The 19474-nt window shown below is 37.8% G+C and overlaps 1 protein-coding gene across 4 annotated transcripts in view; it reads left to right on the top strand.

Moving 5' to 3' along the window:
• ANAPC10 (anaphase promoting complex subunit 10) overlaps nucleotides 1-19474 on the top strand; it is an 83365-nt gene that overhangs the window by 16982 nt on the left and 46909 nt on the right. For all 4 annotated transcript variants that reach the window (XM_061142422.1, XM_061142420.1, XM_061142424.1 and 1 more), the window contains exons 3-4: nucleotides 7879-7969; nucleotides 18117-18237. In XM_061142422.1, coding sequence (XP_060998405.1) covers nucleotides 7879-7969; nucleotides 18117-18237 — 212 coding nt within the window. The remainder of the gene's footprint in view (nucleotides 1-7878; nucleotides 7970-18116; nucleotides 18238-19474) is intronic.

The following is a 19474-nucleotide window of genomic DNA, read 5'->3' as shown; positions in this document are numbered from 1 at the left end:
CTTTTCCAACACCATAATTCAAAAGCATCAGTCCGTGGGCTCTCAGCCTTGTTTATGGTCCAACTCTCACATCCATACATGACTACTGAAAAAACGATAGCTTTTACTATACAGACCTTTGTCTGCAAAGTGATGTCTCTGCTTTTTAATAGGCTGTCTAGTTTGTCATAGCTTTTCTGCCAAGGAGCAAGCGTCTTTTAATTTCATGGCTGCAGTCACCATCCACAGTGATTTTGGAGCCCAGAAAATAGCCTGTCATTGTTTGCATTGTTTCCCCATCTGTTTGCCATGAAGTGACGGGAGCTCTTGCCATGATCTTAGTTTTTTTTAATGTTGAGTTTTAAGCCAGCTTTTTCACTGTTCTCTTTCACCTTCATCGAGAGGCTCTTTAGTTTTCTATCGCTTTCTGCCATGAGGGGAGTGTCATCTGTGTATCTGAGGTTATTATATTTCTCCTGGCAATCTTGATTCCAGCTTGTGCTTCATTCATCCCAGCATTTTGCATGATGTATTCAGCATAGAAGTTAAATAAGCAGGGTGAGAATATATAGCCTTGAAGTACTACTTTCCCAATTTTGTTCCATGCCTGTTGTTCCATGTCTGGTTCTATCTGTTGGTTCTTGACATAGTGGACTTAATAAAGCCTGTTATATTTCTGAAGATTTTGTAGGACATATGGGTCATTCTTATTATCAGCTTGTAAAAAGTTCAAGAAACTGGATTTGAATATATACTTTAGAATATATTTAGAAGTTCTTCTTAAAAAATTAAAGCCAACAACCAAGAAAACATGGTCCTAATAACTTTTGTGTGCAAATATTTTTTCTTTTGACCTGAAATGAATGGACTGTTAGACATTTCTCCAACAAAGGGATTTATTCGGCGTTAGCAGAAAATTGCGGTTTGGGGTCTGCAGCCATGGCAAGCCACATGCAAATTCCCATGTGACAGGGGAAGGAGCATACTTTTATAAAGAAACGGAAGTTGGGGGGAGTCTCTAGTAAACAAAGAATCCACGGCTTTTCATTGGCTGAGTCCCTGCCAGGGAAGAATAGGAACCTTTCTTCTTCCTCTTTGGCTCTGCTGTGGTCCCAGGGCATGTCAGCTCTCCCTTCTGGTCTCCCAGCTCTGTTTAATGAGGTTTCTGTTTAATGTTTTACATTCCTCTTTTTGCATTGCCACCACGTGGTACAAGGTGAGTCACGTGAATCCAAGAGTCTGTTTCTAGAGTTTGTTGGCACAAAGATTGGTTAGCAGTACCTGACAGTGTCCTTTCCAGCAATGTTGAAGAGAGTCCTTCTGGAGGTGTGTTTTGCAATAGATGAAATCTTTAGGTTGTAAGGTATGATGCTTAAGGTCTTCATCTCCCAGGAGCACACTGGGGAAAGATTGCTGTACCAAAGCATAGTTAATTTTAATAGGAGCAATTAGGCCTTTGCAATACTGGAGTACCTCTCTTTATCTTGGTTGTGGGTCGGAAGATGCAGGAGCCAAGTGCACTGGGCATCTTGTGACTGTGTCAAAGGGTGAGAGTTTATGAGTGGGTCTGAGATTTAAAAGGACCAATCACAGTGCTTTTGGCCACAGTATTTGGAGGGATTGTACAAATTTTGCCAGTTGAGTCTTAATGCCTTTTGTGCATTCAACTAAACTAGATGATTGAGGGTGGTAAGCATAATAAAAGTGCTATAAAACTGGCCAAACCATGTAGACTTGTTGAAATACCTGACCAGTATATTGGGTTCTTCAATCACTAAAATTCAAGAAGAACCTCTTAGGTAGGAATAATCATTTGCTAACGGGCTTAAGCCACAGAAAAGGAGTAGCCTATATGCAAGGCTTCAGTCTTGTGAAAAAACATACAGACCATGACTAAAACATTTATATCAGTGAGACAGAAGAAGTTGTATGTAATCCATTTGCTAGACCTCAAATGGTCCATTAAGCAGTTTAATATGTATAGGAGCAGTTCAAACAAGCTTCCCTGGATTGTACCTCAGACAAGTGGAACCAGTGAGGTAGGCACTCTTTGTAGCCTTGTTAATGTTTTCTCGCCAGTATTGATTCATGAAGACTATCATTGTGTCAGATCAGTGGTTTACTTCATGTACAGTGGTGGGGAGTGGGAATTTAAGTCTCTAGTAAAACTGGATTATTATTTGATTCAAACCAGAGCTTTCTCTTTTTGTCAGTTACTGAATTTCCAATCTTTTTTTTTTTTTTTTCTTTTCTGAGGCCAACTGTTGGGCTTTTCTAGATAGTTTTTCTGAATTACCATTTGGAGAAATATCCTTGTAGACCATGACAGAGGTTTGACTGCTGTTGGTCCCTTTAATGGCAGCATTCCTGCAGAAATAACAGCAAGGTGATTTCCCTTAGTTTCCAGAGACTCATGTTTAGAATTCCCCCAAATCTTAATAGCTGAAGCAGAGGTAAAGTATTGCATTCAATAATTTCTGAACAGAGGGGCCATTTAAAATTTTATTTCTGCTGTAATTAAGGAAATCATGTTGGTTTCACAACATTTCCTAATCATGAGCTACTCTGAAAGTGTATCTGCTGTCACTAAATAACGTCAGCTTTGTCCTTGGTTAAAGTACAGGATCATGTAAGAGTATATAATTCAGCTTTTTGGGCTGAAGTAGCCATAGTAAAGATGCTGCCTCAACAGCATCAAGAGGAATTGTAATTGCTTACCCAGCACAATATTTGCCATTGTCACCTTTTAAATAACCATCAGTGAACCATGAGAAGTCAGAGTTACCCAGAGGAATCTCCTGTAGGTCATCATAAGGAGTCAGGATGTGGTCTGTCAGCATTAAGCAGTTGTGAAGGGCTTCATAGGTGACTGAGGAGCGCAGAGTGCTGGGTTCAGGCTTTTACAGTGTAAGAGAGTTGTGTGAGGAACAGTGTACGAGGGACTTTTTAGGAGTGAGGCAGCTGATTGAGAAATGTTGAATATGAGAATTCAGGAGAGCTTCTACTGCATCAGGTATGAAAGGGGCTTCCACAATGATTTTTTTGGTGACATTAACCAAAAGGGCAGTGGATGTAATGGCTCTAAGGCAAGTGGGGAATATCCCTCTGCCACAGGGTTTAAGGCTGAGAGCTTTAAGTGGTGGCTGTTTTCCTGTGAGAAATCTTGAGAAGGAGAGCAAAGAAGCAGACCATTTACATGTTGTAACAAAGCAGACAGAACCCCCAGGGAATTTTATGTCATCCAGACCAGCCTTTGGGATTTGTGAGAAAAAAAGACGAACCTTCAATAAAACCTTGAGGCTTTATTATCTAGTTGACTTGTATTTCTTCCCAACTGAAGGCAAAAAGGTATTGGCTCACTTCATCAACTGGAGTACTAAAGAATGCACTGAATAAATCAGTTACAGTTAAAGAATTTATTCCTGAGGAATGGATGTTAGTAACATACGAAGATTAGAAACAGCAAGGTGTCCAGGGATAAATAACAGTGTTGTTTATTGCTAGTAGGTCCTGGACAAACCTCTACCAGTAAAATCGGAGTAGTACAGGGATAATGAGGTCTTGAACCTTGTAATCTTGTATTATTGGCTTTATGCCTTGAAGGAGGTTTTTACTTATAAGGTATTGATTAATTCTAGGAAGAGGTTTTGAGGAGTTGTTTGAATCTTGATGGGAGATGTGCTACGAATTTTGTCAGTATCACTCGAAGATTTTGCCTGTAAGGAGGGCTCAGTTCAGTTCAGCTCAGTCGTGTCCGACTCTTTGCGATCCCATGAAACTTCAGCACGCCAGGCCTCCCTGTCTACCAACTCCTGGAGTCTACCCAAACCCATGTCCATCGAGTCGGTGATGCCATCCATCTCATCCTCTGTCTTCCCCTTCTCCTCCTGCCCTCAATCTTTCCCAGCATCAGGGTCCTTTCCAGTGAGTCAGCTTTTCAAATCAGGTGGCCAAAGTATTGGAGCTTCAGCTTCAACATCAGTCCTTCCCATGAACACCCAGGACTGATCTCCTTTAGGATGGACTGGTTGGATCTCCTTGCAGTCCAAGGGACTCTCAAGAGTCTTCTCCAACACCACAGTTCAAAAGCATCAATTCCTCTGTGCTCAGCTTTCCTTATGGTCCAACTCTCACATCCATACATGACCACTGGAAAAACTGTAGCCTTGACCTTTGTTGGCAAAGTAATGTCTCTGCTTTTTAATATGCTGTCTAGGTAGGTCATAACTTTCCTTCTAAGGAGTAAGTGTCTAATTTCATGGCTGCAGTCACCATCTGCAGTGATTTTGGAGCCCAGAAAAATAAAGTCTGCCACTGTTTTCCTATCTATTTGCCATGAAGTGATGGGACCGGATGCCATGATCTTAGTTTTCTGAATGTTGAGCTTTAAGCCAACTTTTTCACTCTCCTCTTTCACTTTCATCAAGAGGCTGTTTAGTTCCTCTTTACTTTCTGCCTTGGGGTGGTGTCATCTGCATGTCTGAGGTTATTGATATTTCTCCTGGCAATCTTGATTCCACCTTGTGCTCCCTCCAGCGCAGCATTTCTCATGATGTACTCTGCATAGAAGTTAAATAAGCAGGGTGACAATATACAGCCTTGACATACTCCTTTTCCTATTTGGAACTGGTCAGGGTAGTAGTTAATTTAATAGGGACAAAATGATCAGTGTTTCTGAAATCTGCTCTAGTACCATCAGAGATGGGGCAAACGAAAGATGTCAAAGGGTCATTTAATTCATCTAGTTTGTTATTTCGATGACTGCTGTCAGTTTCTAATGATTTTTCCCTTTTGGAAGAAAGAAATTCTGGCATGATAACTCTCTAAGAAGTCTCTGCCCCTAATGAATGAATAGTGGTGGAGGAACTGAGGGAAAAGAAGTCTTAACTCTTCAAAGGGCCTAGACAGAAGGGAGAAGTTCAGAGATAGGAACCTCCTGAGGGTGATCAGAGATCCCCACTACTTGCACTGTTTTATTATTTCTCAGGGACAGGGGCTGTTTTACAGTAGTGGGGTATAGAGAGTGGCTCCACGGTCAGGACTGGAAGAGATTCCTTCCCATTCTGGAGAAATGTTTCTCTGGACTAACTGAGAGGATTGAGAAGAGTCCCTGTAGCTCCTCAGACTCCTATCACTGAAAATTCAGAGGACACTGGAAAGGCTGATTAGAGGGCGGAAAGCACCTAAAGCGCTTAAATTTGGAATAGTCTTTTTTTCCAGTGTCGTGACTCTTTGTAATAGTAGCAGAAACTAGGAGGATTTTGGTTCTGTTTAGGAGCCTTCATTTGCTGGAATTGAAAATTAAGAATTCAGGCAGTCTTCCTTTGAGATGACTCATGTAAAATGCAAGAGAACTAGCTCACCAGATTAACTGTATCTGGAGTGAACACAGTTCCCCATTCTAAGGGGGAAAGAATCAGCCCATTAATAAACAAGTAGAGGTGACCTGAGTGGGATCAACATTCAGATGGAAGGCCAGGATTTTCTTCAGAAACAATTAGAAGTTGGTTATAATAATCATAAGCAGGTTCATCAGATTTTTGTATGCAAGTCTGAGTTTTGTTCCAATCAACGGGCTTTGGAAAAGCCCCAGGGATTGCTCAGTGAAGCTGTCTGTCAGTTGCTTGAGGCTGGTCACATAATAAGTTGGCAGGATGGTCTCCCAGTTGGAATTCTAGAGACCTTTCAGGATTTTCCCAATTAGTGGTTTTCATTCAGTGCTGGCCCTGGCCTTCACCAGTTATCTATGAGCTAGTTGATAGGACTCAGAGAAACCAGGTTGGTAAGTTTTAATGACTGTATTAAATTCCTTAGCGAATATGTAAGAATCTTCAATTACTTTGGGATCATTTTTGAATATGGCTTGCAGTTCAGTTTTGGTCCGGGGAATATAAGAAATTAAGGGTTTAATGTATATTACCATATGTGAAATAGATCGCCAGTCCAGGTTTGATGCATGAGGCAGGGTGCTCAGGGCCGGAGCACTGGGTTGACGCTGAGGGATGGGATGGGGAGGGAAGTGGGAGGGGGAGTTCAGGATGGGGGACACATGTACACCCATGGCTGATTCATGTCAATGTATGGCAAAAACCACCACAATATTGTAAAGTAATTAGCCTCCAATTAAAATAAATTTTAACAAAATAAAGAGAAGACATACTTCTTTCTCCCCCAAAAAAGAAATTAAGGGTTTAGCCTCTAGATCCTTAGGAGGCTTAAAGAGGAACATTCTGACAAATTCTAAAGAAAAGGGAGTTGGCAGAGTTTAAAAGACAAGGGGAAGGTTGGCAAGAGAATTAGCGTGGGGGAATTAAAGGAACAGAGAAGGTGTCCTCAGCACAGAAGAGAAAGAGGAAGATGGACCAGAGGTGGAGTTTGGCCACAGAAGCTGCGGGAGGGTGACAAGATGGTGCCTGAGGTGGCACCTCCGACCAGCCAAGGAAGAAGAGCCTGAGGCTTCAGGAGCCATTTTATCTTTCTTTAATCATTTGTTTGCCTCAGTTCATCTTAAAATTTGATAATGTTGCGGAGCCTCAAAATACCAATCAAAATAAGCATTACACTCAGTTCTGGAAATTTTTGAGCTATTGTAGTCCAATTCAGCTCTAAAGAAATTAAATTAGGAATTTCAAAAGTTCTCTGTAATGGCCGTTGATATTCTAAATTGCCTTTGGTCAGGTTGGTCCATTTAGTTAGAAATGTGCCTGAGGAAGGACTTCGGCTTTTAAACATAAAATCATCTGGAGTCGTCCTAGGGGGCGGGCACACTCAAAATGTTTAGATAACTAGGATCTCATTTCTCTGAAGATTTTCTCTGGAGTAAAAGAACAATTTCCAAACAGCTTACAGCACAGACAGCTCAATTCAAACAACTTGCAGGCTAATTCCAGTCAGTTTGAAGGAGACAACTTGGTTTGGAGGAGGCAGGCCAAAGACGTTTTTTTTTTAGCCAGTTTCCAGAGGAGAGCCCCTTCCAAAGGAGTAGGATGAAGAAAACTGGAACAGTTTCAGGGAAACAGCCCCTGTTCCCAAATGAATGGGTCAAAGGTATTTTCAGCCAGCTTTGGTTGAAACATTCTGATCTCAAAATTAGAGTGACCTGCCAAGTGTATACTTGTATACAAAACAAAGCCTTAACTGAGGAGATGAAGCCTTAACCGAAGAGATTAAACCATAACTAAAGAGATGAAACCTTAAGATAGATCCCGAATAAAGCCTGGAGAGCTTCAAATGCAAAGAGGGCATGTACTCAGAATCCAAGAGAAAGACTTACTTTCATACTCCAGGGTCATCGGGAAAACAGTGAGTGGGTTCACTGTGGGTATTGCACCTGTGTGCTCACCAGTCCTGAACCTTTGGGCCACTTCTCAGAACAAATATTTCAGAATATTTGTTCTGACATAAATATTCTGCCACGTATTTCTCCAGCAAAGATGGGTTTACTTAGGACCAGCAGAGGATTGCAATTCAGGGTCTGCAACCATAGTAAACCATGTGCAGTTCCCACAATGAAGGGAAGTAGCACCCTTCTGTAGGGAGGAAAAAGAAGTGGGAGAGCTTTAATAAACAAAAAGCCCATGGCTTTTCACTGACTGAGTCCTTGCCAGGAAAGGAGAGGAGTCTGTCTTCTTCGTTTTGGTTCTGTTATGGTCACAGGGTATCAGAACTCCCCGTCTGGTCTCCCAACTCTGTCTAATTGAGATTTCTGTTTATTAATTTTTTATGCTTCTAAGAATTGAGGGCTGGTTAAGAGGATGGGAGAACTTTGGTTAATTTAAATTTCACAGTACTCACCATCCTCTTTGTCAAACTTGCTGGACAAATATATATAGTAGTTTTATGTTTTGAATATATGGCTCTTCCTTTTTCATGAGAATTCATTGTCACTTGTGATTTTAGGATTTGGAGTGGATCAGTTACGAGATGATAATCTAGAAACTTACTGGCAATCAGATGGCTCCCAGCCTCATTTAGTGAACATACAATTCAGGTAATACATTTTTTTAATTTTTCAATTTGTATAGGTTATAAGTGGACAAAGAAGTTGATTTTATTGACATAAAATTTAAAGAAATATAGGAATTATAGTGAAGTACACTTAACTCTGCTCTTTATAAGCCTCAGAGATTACTTTTCTACTCAATTAGATTCTGTGTTTTAAGTTTACTCTGTCTTATCCTTTATGAATTCTTTTTTTTCCCATTTAATCAATACTTTTTGTTGAAGTATAGTTGATTTGCAACATTGTGTTAATTTCTGCCATACAGCAAAGTGATTCACTTATATACATACATTCTTTTTTTAGAATATTCTTTTCCATTATGATTTTATCATATGATATTGAATATATTAATAGGTCTCTGTGCTATGTATAGTAGGACCTTGTTGTTTTCTTTATGTATTCTTCATGGTATTTACACAGTTCCTTTTATGTAGATAATTTGTCAGATATACTTTGCAATATGATTTATATCAGAAAAATATGCTTTGCTTATGACTCAATGCAATGCCTTAAATGAATTGCTTGAAGTATACCAGAAGTGATGATGGTAAGTTTGTTAGGTATAAACCATTCATGTAGCTTCTCATATTTGTACTTCCATTTGGAAGAAAACTTTATTCTAACTTATTACCTCTAAGGACACTTTCAGTTTTTAAATGCTTAATTTTGGTGTAAATGAAACACAGCCATATGTTTGTCAGTTGCTTTGAATTTATTGATGGATAGAAACCAGTTAACTTGCTTATCTTGCTCCATATGCACCATCTATTTTAACATTCTGTAGCATAGTATTTTTAGTTTGTTTTTATTGTCCTAGAATACAGATTAACGCATTTCTTATGAAAAACCCAATAGTAAATATTTTAGGCCTTTTGTGCTGTCTGGTCTCTGTTGCAACTGCTCATTAATGCCATTATAGCATGAAAGCAGCTGTAAGCAGTGCATGATCACTGAATTTAGCTGTTCTAATTAGTAATTGTAAAGGTCCTTGTTTGTTTATTTTATACACAATAGTGTGTGTATGTTAATCCCAGACTCCTAATTTCTCTGTCTGCCCTCCCCTCCCCCACCGCCCTGCTGTTTTCTCTGGCAGCCATACATTTGTTTTCTGTTAATATATGGATTTGTTTTGTAAGTGAGTTCATTTATATCATTTTGTTAGATTCTACTTGTGAGTGATATTTGATATTTGTCTTTGTCTGACTTACTTCACTTAATATAACAAGCTCTAGGTTCATCCATGTTGCTGCAAATGGCATTATTTCGTGCTTCTTTATGACTGAGTAATATCCCATTGTGCGTATATACCACGTCTTCTTTATCCATTTGTCTTTGGACATTTAAGTTTCTTCCATCTTTTGACTATTATAAATTGTGCTGCAGTGAACACTGGGGTGCCTCAATATTTTTGAATTATAGTTTTCTCCAGATATATGCCCATGATTGGGGTTCCTGGATCATATGGTAACTGAAGTTTTAGCTTTTTTAAGGAACCTTTATACTGTTCTCTAGGGCTTCCCTGATAGCTCAGTTGGTAGACAGTTTGCCTGCAATGCAGGGTACCCCAGTTCAATTCCTAGGTCGGGAAGATCCCCTGGAGAAGGGATAGACTACCCACTCCAGTATTCTTGGGCTTGTTTGGTGGCTCAGCTGGTAAAGAATCCATCTGCAATGCGGGAGACCTGGGTTCAATCCCTGGGTTGGGAAGATCCCTTCTGGAGTGGAGAATTCTATGGACTGTATAGCCCATGGGGTTGCAAAGAGTCAGACACGACTGAGCAACTTTCACTTCCTTCCTTGTATTATTCTTCATAGTGGCTGCACCAATTTACATTCCCACCAGCCATGTAGGAGGGTTCCTTTTTCTCCACACCCTCTCCAGCATTTATTATTTGTAGACTTTTTAATGATAGCCATTCCAACTGGTATGAGGTGATACCTCACTGTAGATTTGATTTCTCTAATAATTAGTGCTATTGAGAATCTTTTCATGTGCCTATTGGCCATCTGTATGTCTTCTTTGGAGAAATATCTGTTTAGGTACTCTGCTCAGGTTTTGATTGAGTTTTTTTTTTTTTTTTTATTAAGCCTTATGGATTGTTTGTGTATTTTGGAAATTAATCCCTTATTGGTAGCATCATTTGCAGATATTTTCTCCATCTGTAGGTTGTCTTTTCATTTTGTATATAGCTTCCTTTTCTATGCAAAAGCTTTTATTAGGTTCCTTTTGTTTATTTATTTATTTTTTTAATTTCTTTTAGGAGACAGATCCAAAAATACATTGTGGCAACATATGTCATAGAGTGTTCTATGTTTTCCTCCAGGAGTTTTACAGTATCTGGTCTTACATTTAGGTCTTTAATCCATTTTGAATTTATTTTTGTGTGTTGTGTTAGAGAATGTTCTAATCTCATCCTTTAACATATAGGTGTCCAGTTTTCCCAACACCATGTATTGAAGAGGCCATCTTTTCTCTATTGTATATTCTTGCCTCCTTTGCTGCAGATTAATTGACCTTAAGTGCATGGATTTAGAGCTTCCTAGGTAGTGCTAGTGATAAAAAACCCATCTGCCAATGCAGAAGATGCAAGAGATGCAGGTTTGATCCCTGGGTCAGAAAGATCCCCTGGAGGAGGGCATGGCAGCCCACTCCAGTATTCTTGTCTGGAGAATCCCGTGACAGAGGAGCCTGGTGGGCTACAGTCCATAGGGTTGCAGAGTCGGACATGACTCACGTGACTTAGCACAGCACACAGTCACACGCTGATTTGTTTCTGGGCTTTCTGTCCTGTTTTGTTGATCTATGTGTCTGTTTCTGTGCTGGTACTGTACTGTTTTGATGACTGTAGCTTTGTAGTAGTCTAAAGTCAAGGAGCGTCATTCCTCCAGCTCCATTCTTTCTGAAGATTGTTTTGACTATTTGACATCTTTGTGTTTCCATACAAGTTTTAAAAATATTTTGTTCTAATTCTTTGAAAAATGCCATTGGTAATTTGATAGGGATAGCATTGAATCTGTAGATTGCCTTGGGTGTTATGGTAATTTTAACAATAATGATTCTTCCAATCCAGGAACACAGTATATCTTTCCATCTGTGTGTGTTGTCTTTAATTTTTTTCATCACCATCTTATGATGATCAGCTTTTGGAGTACAGGTCTTTTGCCTCCTTAGGAAGGTTTATTCTTAGGTAATTTATTCTTGTTTGATGTGATGGTAAATGAGATTATTTCCTTAATTTCTCTTCTGATATTTCATTGCAGTATATAGAAATGCAACAGATTTCTGTCTATTAACTTAGTATCCAGCAACTTTACTGAATTCACTGATGAGCTGTAGTGGTTTTTCAGTAGTGTCTTTGGGATTTTCTAGGTATAGCATCATGTAATTTGCAAACAGTAACAGTTTTATTTCTTTTCCAATTTGAATTCTTTTTATTTCTTTTTCTTCTCTTACTGCTGTGGCTAGGACTTCCAAAACCATGTTGAATAAAAGTGGTGAGAGTGGGCATCCTTGTCTTGTTCCTGATCTTAGAGGAAATGCTTTCAGTTTTTTGCCATTGACTATGATGTTAGCTGTGGGTTTGTTTTATATGCCCTTTATTCTGTTAAGGTATGTTCCCTCTATGCCCACTTTCTGAAGAGTTTTTTTTTTTTTTAATCATAACTGGATGTTGAATTTTATTAAAAACTTTTCCTATGTCTCTTAAGATGATGATATTGTTTTATTCTTCATTATGTTAATGTGTATTTCTTTGATTAATTTGAGGATGTTGAAATATCCTTGCATCTTTGGGATAAATCCCACTTGATTGTGATGTATGATCCTTTTACTGTATTGTTGGTTTTGGATTGCTAATATTTTATTGAAAATTTTTGCACCTATGTTCATCAGTTCTCTTGGCCTGTAATTTTCCTTTTTTTGTGGTATCTTTGTCCAGTTTTGGTATCAGAGTGATGGTGTCTTCATAGAATGAGTTTAGAAATATTTCTCCCTCTGCAGTTTTTTGGAATAGTTTAAGAAAGATGTTTAACTCTTCTCCAAATGAAGTTCATAGTTCCTGGCTCACCTCTGCAGCCATCTGGTCCTAGACTTCTACTTTTTTGGGAGTTTTTAAATTACTGATTCAGTTTCAGTACCGGGAATTCATCTGCTCATATTTTCTATTTCTTCTTGGTTCAGTCTTGGGAGGTTGTATCTTTCTAAGAATTTGTCCATTTCTTCTAGGTTGTCCCTTTTATTAGTTGCTCATAGTGGTCTCTTTCAATTCTTTGTATTTTGTGCTGTTGGTTATAACTTTTCCTTTTTCATTTCTGATTTTATTGATTTGGTCCCTTCCGCTTTTTTTCTTGATGAGTTTGGCTAAGGATTTATCAATTTTGTTTATCTTTTCAAATAAACAGCTTTTAATTTCATTGTTCTTTTCTGTTGCTTTTTAGCCTACGTGCACGCTAAGTTGCTTCAGTCATGTCTAACTCTGTGCGACCCCATGGACTGTAGCCCACCAGGCTCCTCTGTCCATGGAATTTTCCAGGCAAGAATGCTGGAGTGGGTTGCCATGCCCTTCTCCAGGGATCTCCTCTGACCCAGGGATCAAACCTGCATCTCTTATGTCTTCAGCATTGGCAGGCAGGTTCACTAGGATTCATGTAGAATTGCTATTATTTCTTATTTAGATCGGCTTCCTTGGTGGCTCAGATGGTAAAGAATCTGCCTGCAGTGCAGGAGACCTGGGTTTGATTCCTGGGGTGGGAAGATCCCTGGAGGAGGGCATGGCAACCCACTCCCCATATTCTTGCTTGGAGAATCCCCGTGGACAGAGGTGCTTCGTGGGCTCAATCCATGGGGTTGCACAGAGTCGGATATGAATGAACAAACTAAGTACAGCACAGCACTTGCTTAGATATTTGATAAAATTAACCACCGAAGCGATCTGTTCCCAGTGAACTTCATGTGAAGTTGTTTTTTCTAAACATACAATTTATTATTTAATTTATTTTCTATGCCTGAATCAGCTTTCTTTTTTGCCATAGCACAGATTTTGATTACCAGTTTCTCTCCCATTTCATTGATACATTTCTCCCTCCAGAAAAATATAGTTTTTATGCCTCAGTTGTCAGCAGGTTTTAAAATTACTTTTTAGTGTAGTTTTTATTTTATATATGGGTATAGTTGATTTACAATGTTGTGTACAGCTAGGTGATTAAATTATATATATATATATGTATATATTCATTGTTTATCAGATTCTTTTCCTATATGGGTTATTACAGAATATTGAGTAGAGGTTTTTTTATTGTGCTAAATAGTAGGTTCTTGTTGATCTGTTTTATTGAATCAGTTTTGATAAGTTGTTTTCAAAATTCATCTAATTTATTGGCCCAAAGTTGTTACCAATATTCCATTATCACAATAGTGTGATTTGAAAATACATACTTGGTTATTCAGATGTCTCATATATACTTGGTCTTCATTCATACTTCTGACCTACAGCTCCCTAAACCCTTGGAATTTCCTGAATGATAAGAGATTGGGATGATATTTGACTTCTTGCTCTCAGGTTCTTGAAAACACTTAAGGGGAGGGGACTTTTGGGTTCTGCTCAAGAGTGGGAGCTAGTTTTGGAGAGAATCAGCCATATGATCAGAAGGTTGGAACTTGCAGTCCCACCCCGTGATTTCCAGGAAAGGGAGACAATATTTTCCAGTATGTTCACATTATTCTGGAGAAGGAAATGGCAACCCACTCCAATATTCTTGCCTGGAGAATCCCATGGACAGAGGAACCTGGCGGGCTACAGTCCATGGGCTCGCAAAGAATTGGACACGACCGAGCGACTGACACTTCACATTATTATTTCCAGTTGCATATGCTCTTCTTTAGCTTTGCTGCTTCCTAATCAAGAGATGGCATCTATGTCTCCTCTCTTGAAACTAGTCAGGCCTTTGTGGATTTCTTGTCTAATAGAATATGGATGTTATAATACTGTTATTTCTAAGACCTGGTCATAAAAGTCAGTTTCTTCCTTGTTCTCTGTCTCTTTAATGGATTCTTTCCCTTGGTGCTCGTTTACCATGCTTGAGAAAACCTATATGAAATAGAGAAACCCATAAAAAAATTAATCAAAACCCAAGTCCTCAGCTAAGCTCCCAGCTGACAAGCAGCACAGCTTGCTGGCTGTATTGGTGAGCCATCTAGAAGCACATCCTTCAGCTGTCAAGTCAGGTAGTCACACCCGATGCTGTGTGGAGCCTTCCCTTCTGGGCCCGTCCAAATTCCAGACTAATAAACAAACCAAAAAATTATTTTTTTAAGTCATTAAGTTTTGAGGTGGTTTGTTATATACCTATAGGTACATATTTATGTTTTCTCTTTCTAAGTTGCTGTTTTTTAATTCCATCCTTTCTGTCTTTTCTTTAGCTGCCTTAATTGACTGCTTTTTCGTCATTATGGGTCATGTTTTTCTGATTCTTCATAGTAATTTTTGATTAGGTGCTGGATATAGTAAACTTTACCAAGTTGAGTGTTAGATTTTTCTTTTTAAAGGGAATTAGACTTTGCTCTGGCAGTCAGCTAAGTTACTCAGGAATAAAGTTGATGGGGTTTCCCTGGTGGCTCAGTGGTAAAGAACCCACCTGCCAATGCAGGAGACATGGGTTTGATCCCGGGTCCGAAAAGGTACCACCTGCTGTGCACCACGATTACTGAACCTCTTCTCTAGAGCCTGGGCCCCACAGCTGCTCAGCCCACGTGCCCCAGCTCCTGAAGCCTGTGCACGCTAGAGCCTGTACTCTGCAAAAGAGACGCCACTGCAATTAGAGAAAACCCCAAACAGCAATAAAGACCCAGCTCAGCAAAAAAAAAACAAGACACCCAAGTTTCTTTATTAAAAAAAAAGAATCAACTTGATCTTTTTTAGGCTTGACTTTAAGCCTCTTTACCGGGAACCTATACTACCTTTTACTCTAGGGTGGAAGTCAGCAAACTCTTTGTAATGGGGTAGACAGTAAATATTTTAGGCCTGGCAAACTATATTTAGGGTTCAATAATATTGAACCCTAAAATTAAACAGACTTACCCATCCAGTCATGAAAGTGCTAGACAGGTGGAGCCAGCCCCTATTAAATGTGTGATGTGAAGGATCTAAGCGCATGTTTGCTTCCTGCCAAGCTCTTTCTCAGAGAAAGGGGAGAGTAGTGGGTGAGGGGATAGAGAAAGGCTGGGAAGATTACTTATGTCATCAGAATGAAAGTATTACGCTCTTTCTTCTCCCTTGTTACAGTACTTTATCCTAAGATGCCTGGCATATAGTAAGCATTCAGTTATGGTGATTATTATGATGATTTGAGCAATTTGAGTAGCTGCCACTGTCTCATAATCTGTGTATTTACCCTTCCCACATGTGTTGCCATTGGACAAACAGCATGATTTTCTATGCAATATTATTTTTTAAATTTACCATGAGATAAAATTTGTAAATAACTTTAAAAGGCTTTATGGAGTAATAGTTTTAAATTTTTGGTGAGGCACAGTTTGCTTCGCAAATCTAATGGAACTACACATATAGTGTGTTATACCTATGATTCCTGGGGCTACATAGACCTGGCTTACTGGTAGCTCAGTTGGTGAAGAATCTGCCTGCAGTGCAGGAGACCCAGGTTCCATCCCTTGGTGGGGAAGATCCCCTGGAAAAGGAAATGACAACCCACTCTAATATTCTTGCCTGGGAAACCCCATGGACAGAGGAGCCTGGCAGGCTACAGTCCATGGAGTTGCAAAGAGTGGGACATGACTGAGCCATTAAAGCATAGTCCCGAGGGTAAGAACCCATGATGTGGATCAAATTTAAAGAATTATAAACATCTCCACGCTACTGTTAAATGGTGTCAACAGCACTGCTGAGTAAGCTAAAATACAATTAATAGAAAGGTGATGGTAGTTAAGATCCTGTGAGGCAGGGAGACACATGTGAACTCCGACTCTGCCCACTTACTAGCTTTGTGACCTTAAGCCAGTTACTAACCTGTTACTTTTTTTTTTCTCCCCCTTTAATCAGTAAAATTGATTCCTATATCACAGGGTTGAGGAGTTAATGAGATTATATATATATAAAACATTGATTCTGGGCCAGACACAGAGTATATTCACTTATTCACTCGATGTTTCTGCTGTTGCTGTTGTGTTTATAATCATTAGTGTTGTTATTATCCTTTGCCTTTCTAACCTAACTCTGATTATCTTTAGGTTCAGTGACTAAATTATCCTGAATTTAATAACAGAGATGAAATTATTCTGAACAGAAAGTTTGGTCCTTTAGATCTGCTTTTGTTAAGAAAGAAAAAGGAATCCTTAAGAGTCATCTTCATGATCTTTGATCTTTCCACGACAAGAAAGACCTTTCACTGCCTGTTTATGGCTGGTGTATCAGGGAAAAGATCTTTTGTACGCCCTTCAAAATTTCCCCTTCTTCCTGTGTTTCCCCTCCTGTCTCCTTCCTGGCCCAGCAGACAGAGAATGATGTCTGTTTGATACCGCTCCGCTGGCCTCTTTTGAAAATCTGGTAATGGCATTTATCCTGTCAGCAATTCCTGAGTATTTAGCGTTTTACATCTTGATCTGTCTTTATTACTTGAGGAACAGCCCTTAACTTTCCCCATTCCTTTCTGATGAAAAGCTTAGGCTATAGAAGTTTGGTCCCCTCACTAAGCTACAGATCCCCTGCTGTTTTTATAGACCGACTTTTGACACAGACTGCTTCTGTTCAAGTAGCTCATTGTTGTTAAGTGAGTGCCAGTTTATACCAGATCTTAACTTTTAAATCACGTTGAAATAGACTTCTTAATGGTTATTTTGGTTGATGTTTAAATTTCTGTTTTTTCCCCCAATGACCAAAATAATACATGCTTATTTTAAAACATTAATCAGAAAATAGAAATCATAAAAAAGAAATAAGCTCTACACCATCAAAAAAATAATAATAATAAAAATTAAAAAAAAAATAAAAATAAAAATCACTGAAAGGCTCAAAAAAAAAAATAAGAAAAAAAAAATACTCACTTTTACTATTTTTGTATGGTTCTATATAGGCCTTTTTCTGTATGTATGTAGGTTTATATGATTTTAAAAATTTTTTGTTTTTCCCAAAATGACATCCTTTTTTTCAGTTTTATAATCTGCTTTTTCCCCTTCTTTAACTATCTATGTATATTTTAAATAGTTGTGTAATATTTCATTGAATTGGTGTATTGTAATTTGTTTAGCTAATTCTCTATTGAGATGGACATTTAGGTTATTTATAATTTTTCAGTGACTTAACTGCAGGACAATAAACATTTCTCTTTATCTATTTTATAGTAGTTTTGTTATTGTTGTCTTTTAATGCATTCTTAGAAGTTCTTTGTGAGTCAAAGACTTTACATCTACTAAATGGCCATGAATGTATGTTTTCCTAGTCATATTTGGGTATTATCAGTTATTTTCATATTTCCCAATATGATTAAAAAGCCAATGTCTATGTTTTAATTTCCTGTTTCTTTGATTATTGGAGATTGAACATATTTTAATTTTTTTTTTTTTTTTTGGCCACTAGCAGTTTTCTGAGATTAATTTTTATTACATAGTCTTTACTTATTTTTCTAAGATGTATATTTTAAAAGAGTAGAGTTTTATTTCTTGCACTAAGTAATAAGATTATACTTTCTAGTTTTTAAACTAGTCTTTGCTAGACTTAGTTTCTCCCTTAGCTAGTTATTTTCAAGTATTAACGTAGGAAATTAAGTAATTACTGACTAGAAAAGAAAACCAAGCTTGTTAGCATAATTTTCTTTGTCTAAAACACAAGTGAGGAGAACTGAAACTCTCAGTGCTTATTTGCACTCTAAGGTACCTACTTTGCTTAACTGGTCCTTCTTTAGCATCTTGCTCTTGACCTTGTTCTAGGTGAGAGATGTATGTAAAAGTAACGTGTATATGTTTTTTCATATGTTCTTCATTTTTATTATTGTTAAAGAACATGGAAATCATTGATCTAAATACTAATTTTAGCAAAATATGACTTTTAAAGTCAGAAGATAAGATGTTTGGGATATAATCTTTCCACATGATAAAAGCATGTTGTTTTTACTTTATTGCTTTTAGAAGAAAAACAACAGTGAAGACATTATGTATTTATGCGGATTACAAATCTGATGAAAGCTACACTCCAAGCAAGATCTCAGTCAGAGTAGGAAATAATTTTCACAACCTTCAAGAAATTCGGGTATGTCTTTAAAATTTTTAAAAATATTTTGTCCAGTAACATTTGCTGTTTTAAAAGAAGGTCACTTTCGACATTAAACAGATTAAAACGTTAATTTATAAAAGGGAACGTGTTAATATTTTAAAAAACACTTTATATTTTTTATATTTTTAATTTTCTTCTGAATTCTGATTGTTATCTGTATTTTTTCTCCAGTATTTTATTATGGAAAATTTCAGATATACAGAAAAGCTGAAAGAACTAAACAGTGAACCCCAACATACTCATACTCATATTCTAGACTATACAGTTGTTAGTGTTTTGCTGTATTTGCTTTATTATAATCTGTTCATTATCTCATTTTTATGTGCATTTCAAAATAGGTTATAGATATTTCTACATTTCACCCCAAATACTTTAGCATGGCATATGATAACTAGAGTTGTTAATATTTCTAAAGGTTCATTTTTTAAGGTAAAATTTATGTAAGTTTTGTACAGCTCTTAATTATATTATTTGGTGAGTTTTGACAAATGTATAATACATCTGTATAGCCTCAACTCCTGTTAAGATACAGGACTTTACATTACCCAGAAAATTACCTCATATTTCTTTCTAGTCAGTCCCCATATCTGTCTTACCCTCAGTGGTAACTGTTGTGATTTTGTTTGTTCATTCATTCATTCATACCACAGATCAGTTTTGCCTGTTCTAGAATGTCATATAAAGGGAATCATACAGAGTATACATTTATGTAAAGATTCTTCCGCTCAGCCTAATTTTTTTGAGATTCATCCATGTTGTCGCATGTATCGGTACTTCATTTTTTGGATTCCTGAGTTGTAATCCATTGTTTGAATAAACTACAATTTATTTATCTTCTGACAACTTTCTGAAGCCAATAGGACCATGCTTTTGTGACCTGAATTTTATTAATCCCCAAATATTTACATTCCAGAGATATTTTCAATGATTTTGAAATGGGGGAAAATCGTGACCCTTATTTGCATTTTTTCTTTTCAGAAAATCTTTGAGCTCAAATAGTCATTAAAATCTTTTAAATTAGGTGGTTCTGAGAAATCTAGGACCTATAATTTTTGAAAGACTTTGAGTTAAATTGTGGCCTGGACTCTGACTTGGTGTTTATAATTTAGATCTATCTATGTTTATATTTCTTCCCTGAGTTAGTAGTAGAATACTTAGTAAAAATCGTATGTACTTTCATTGTTTTCTCATTAAGTGCAGTGTTTCCCTGTTG

Source organism: Dama dama, chromosome 5, assembly GCF_033118175.1.
Source record: "Dama dama isolate Ldn47 chromosome 5, ASM3311817v1, whole genome shotgun sequence".
Lineage (NCBI taxonomy): Eukaryota > Metazoa > Chordata > Mammalia > Artiodactyla > Cervidae > Dama > Dama dama.
This window is presented reverse-complemented; position numbering and strand designations above follow the sequence as displayed.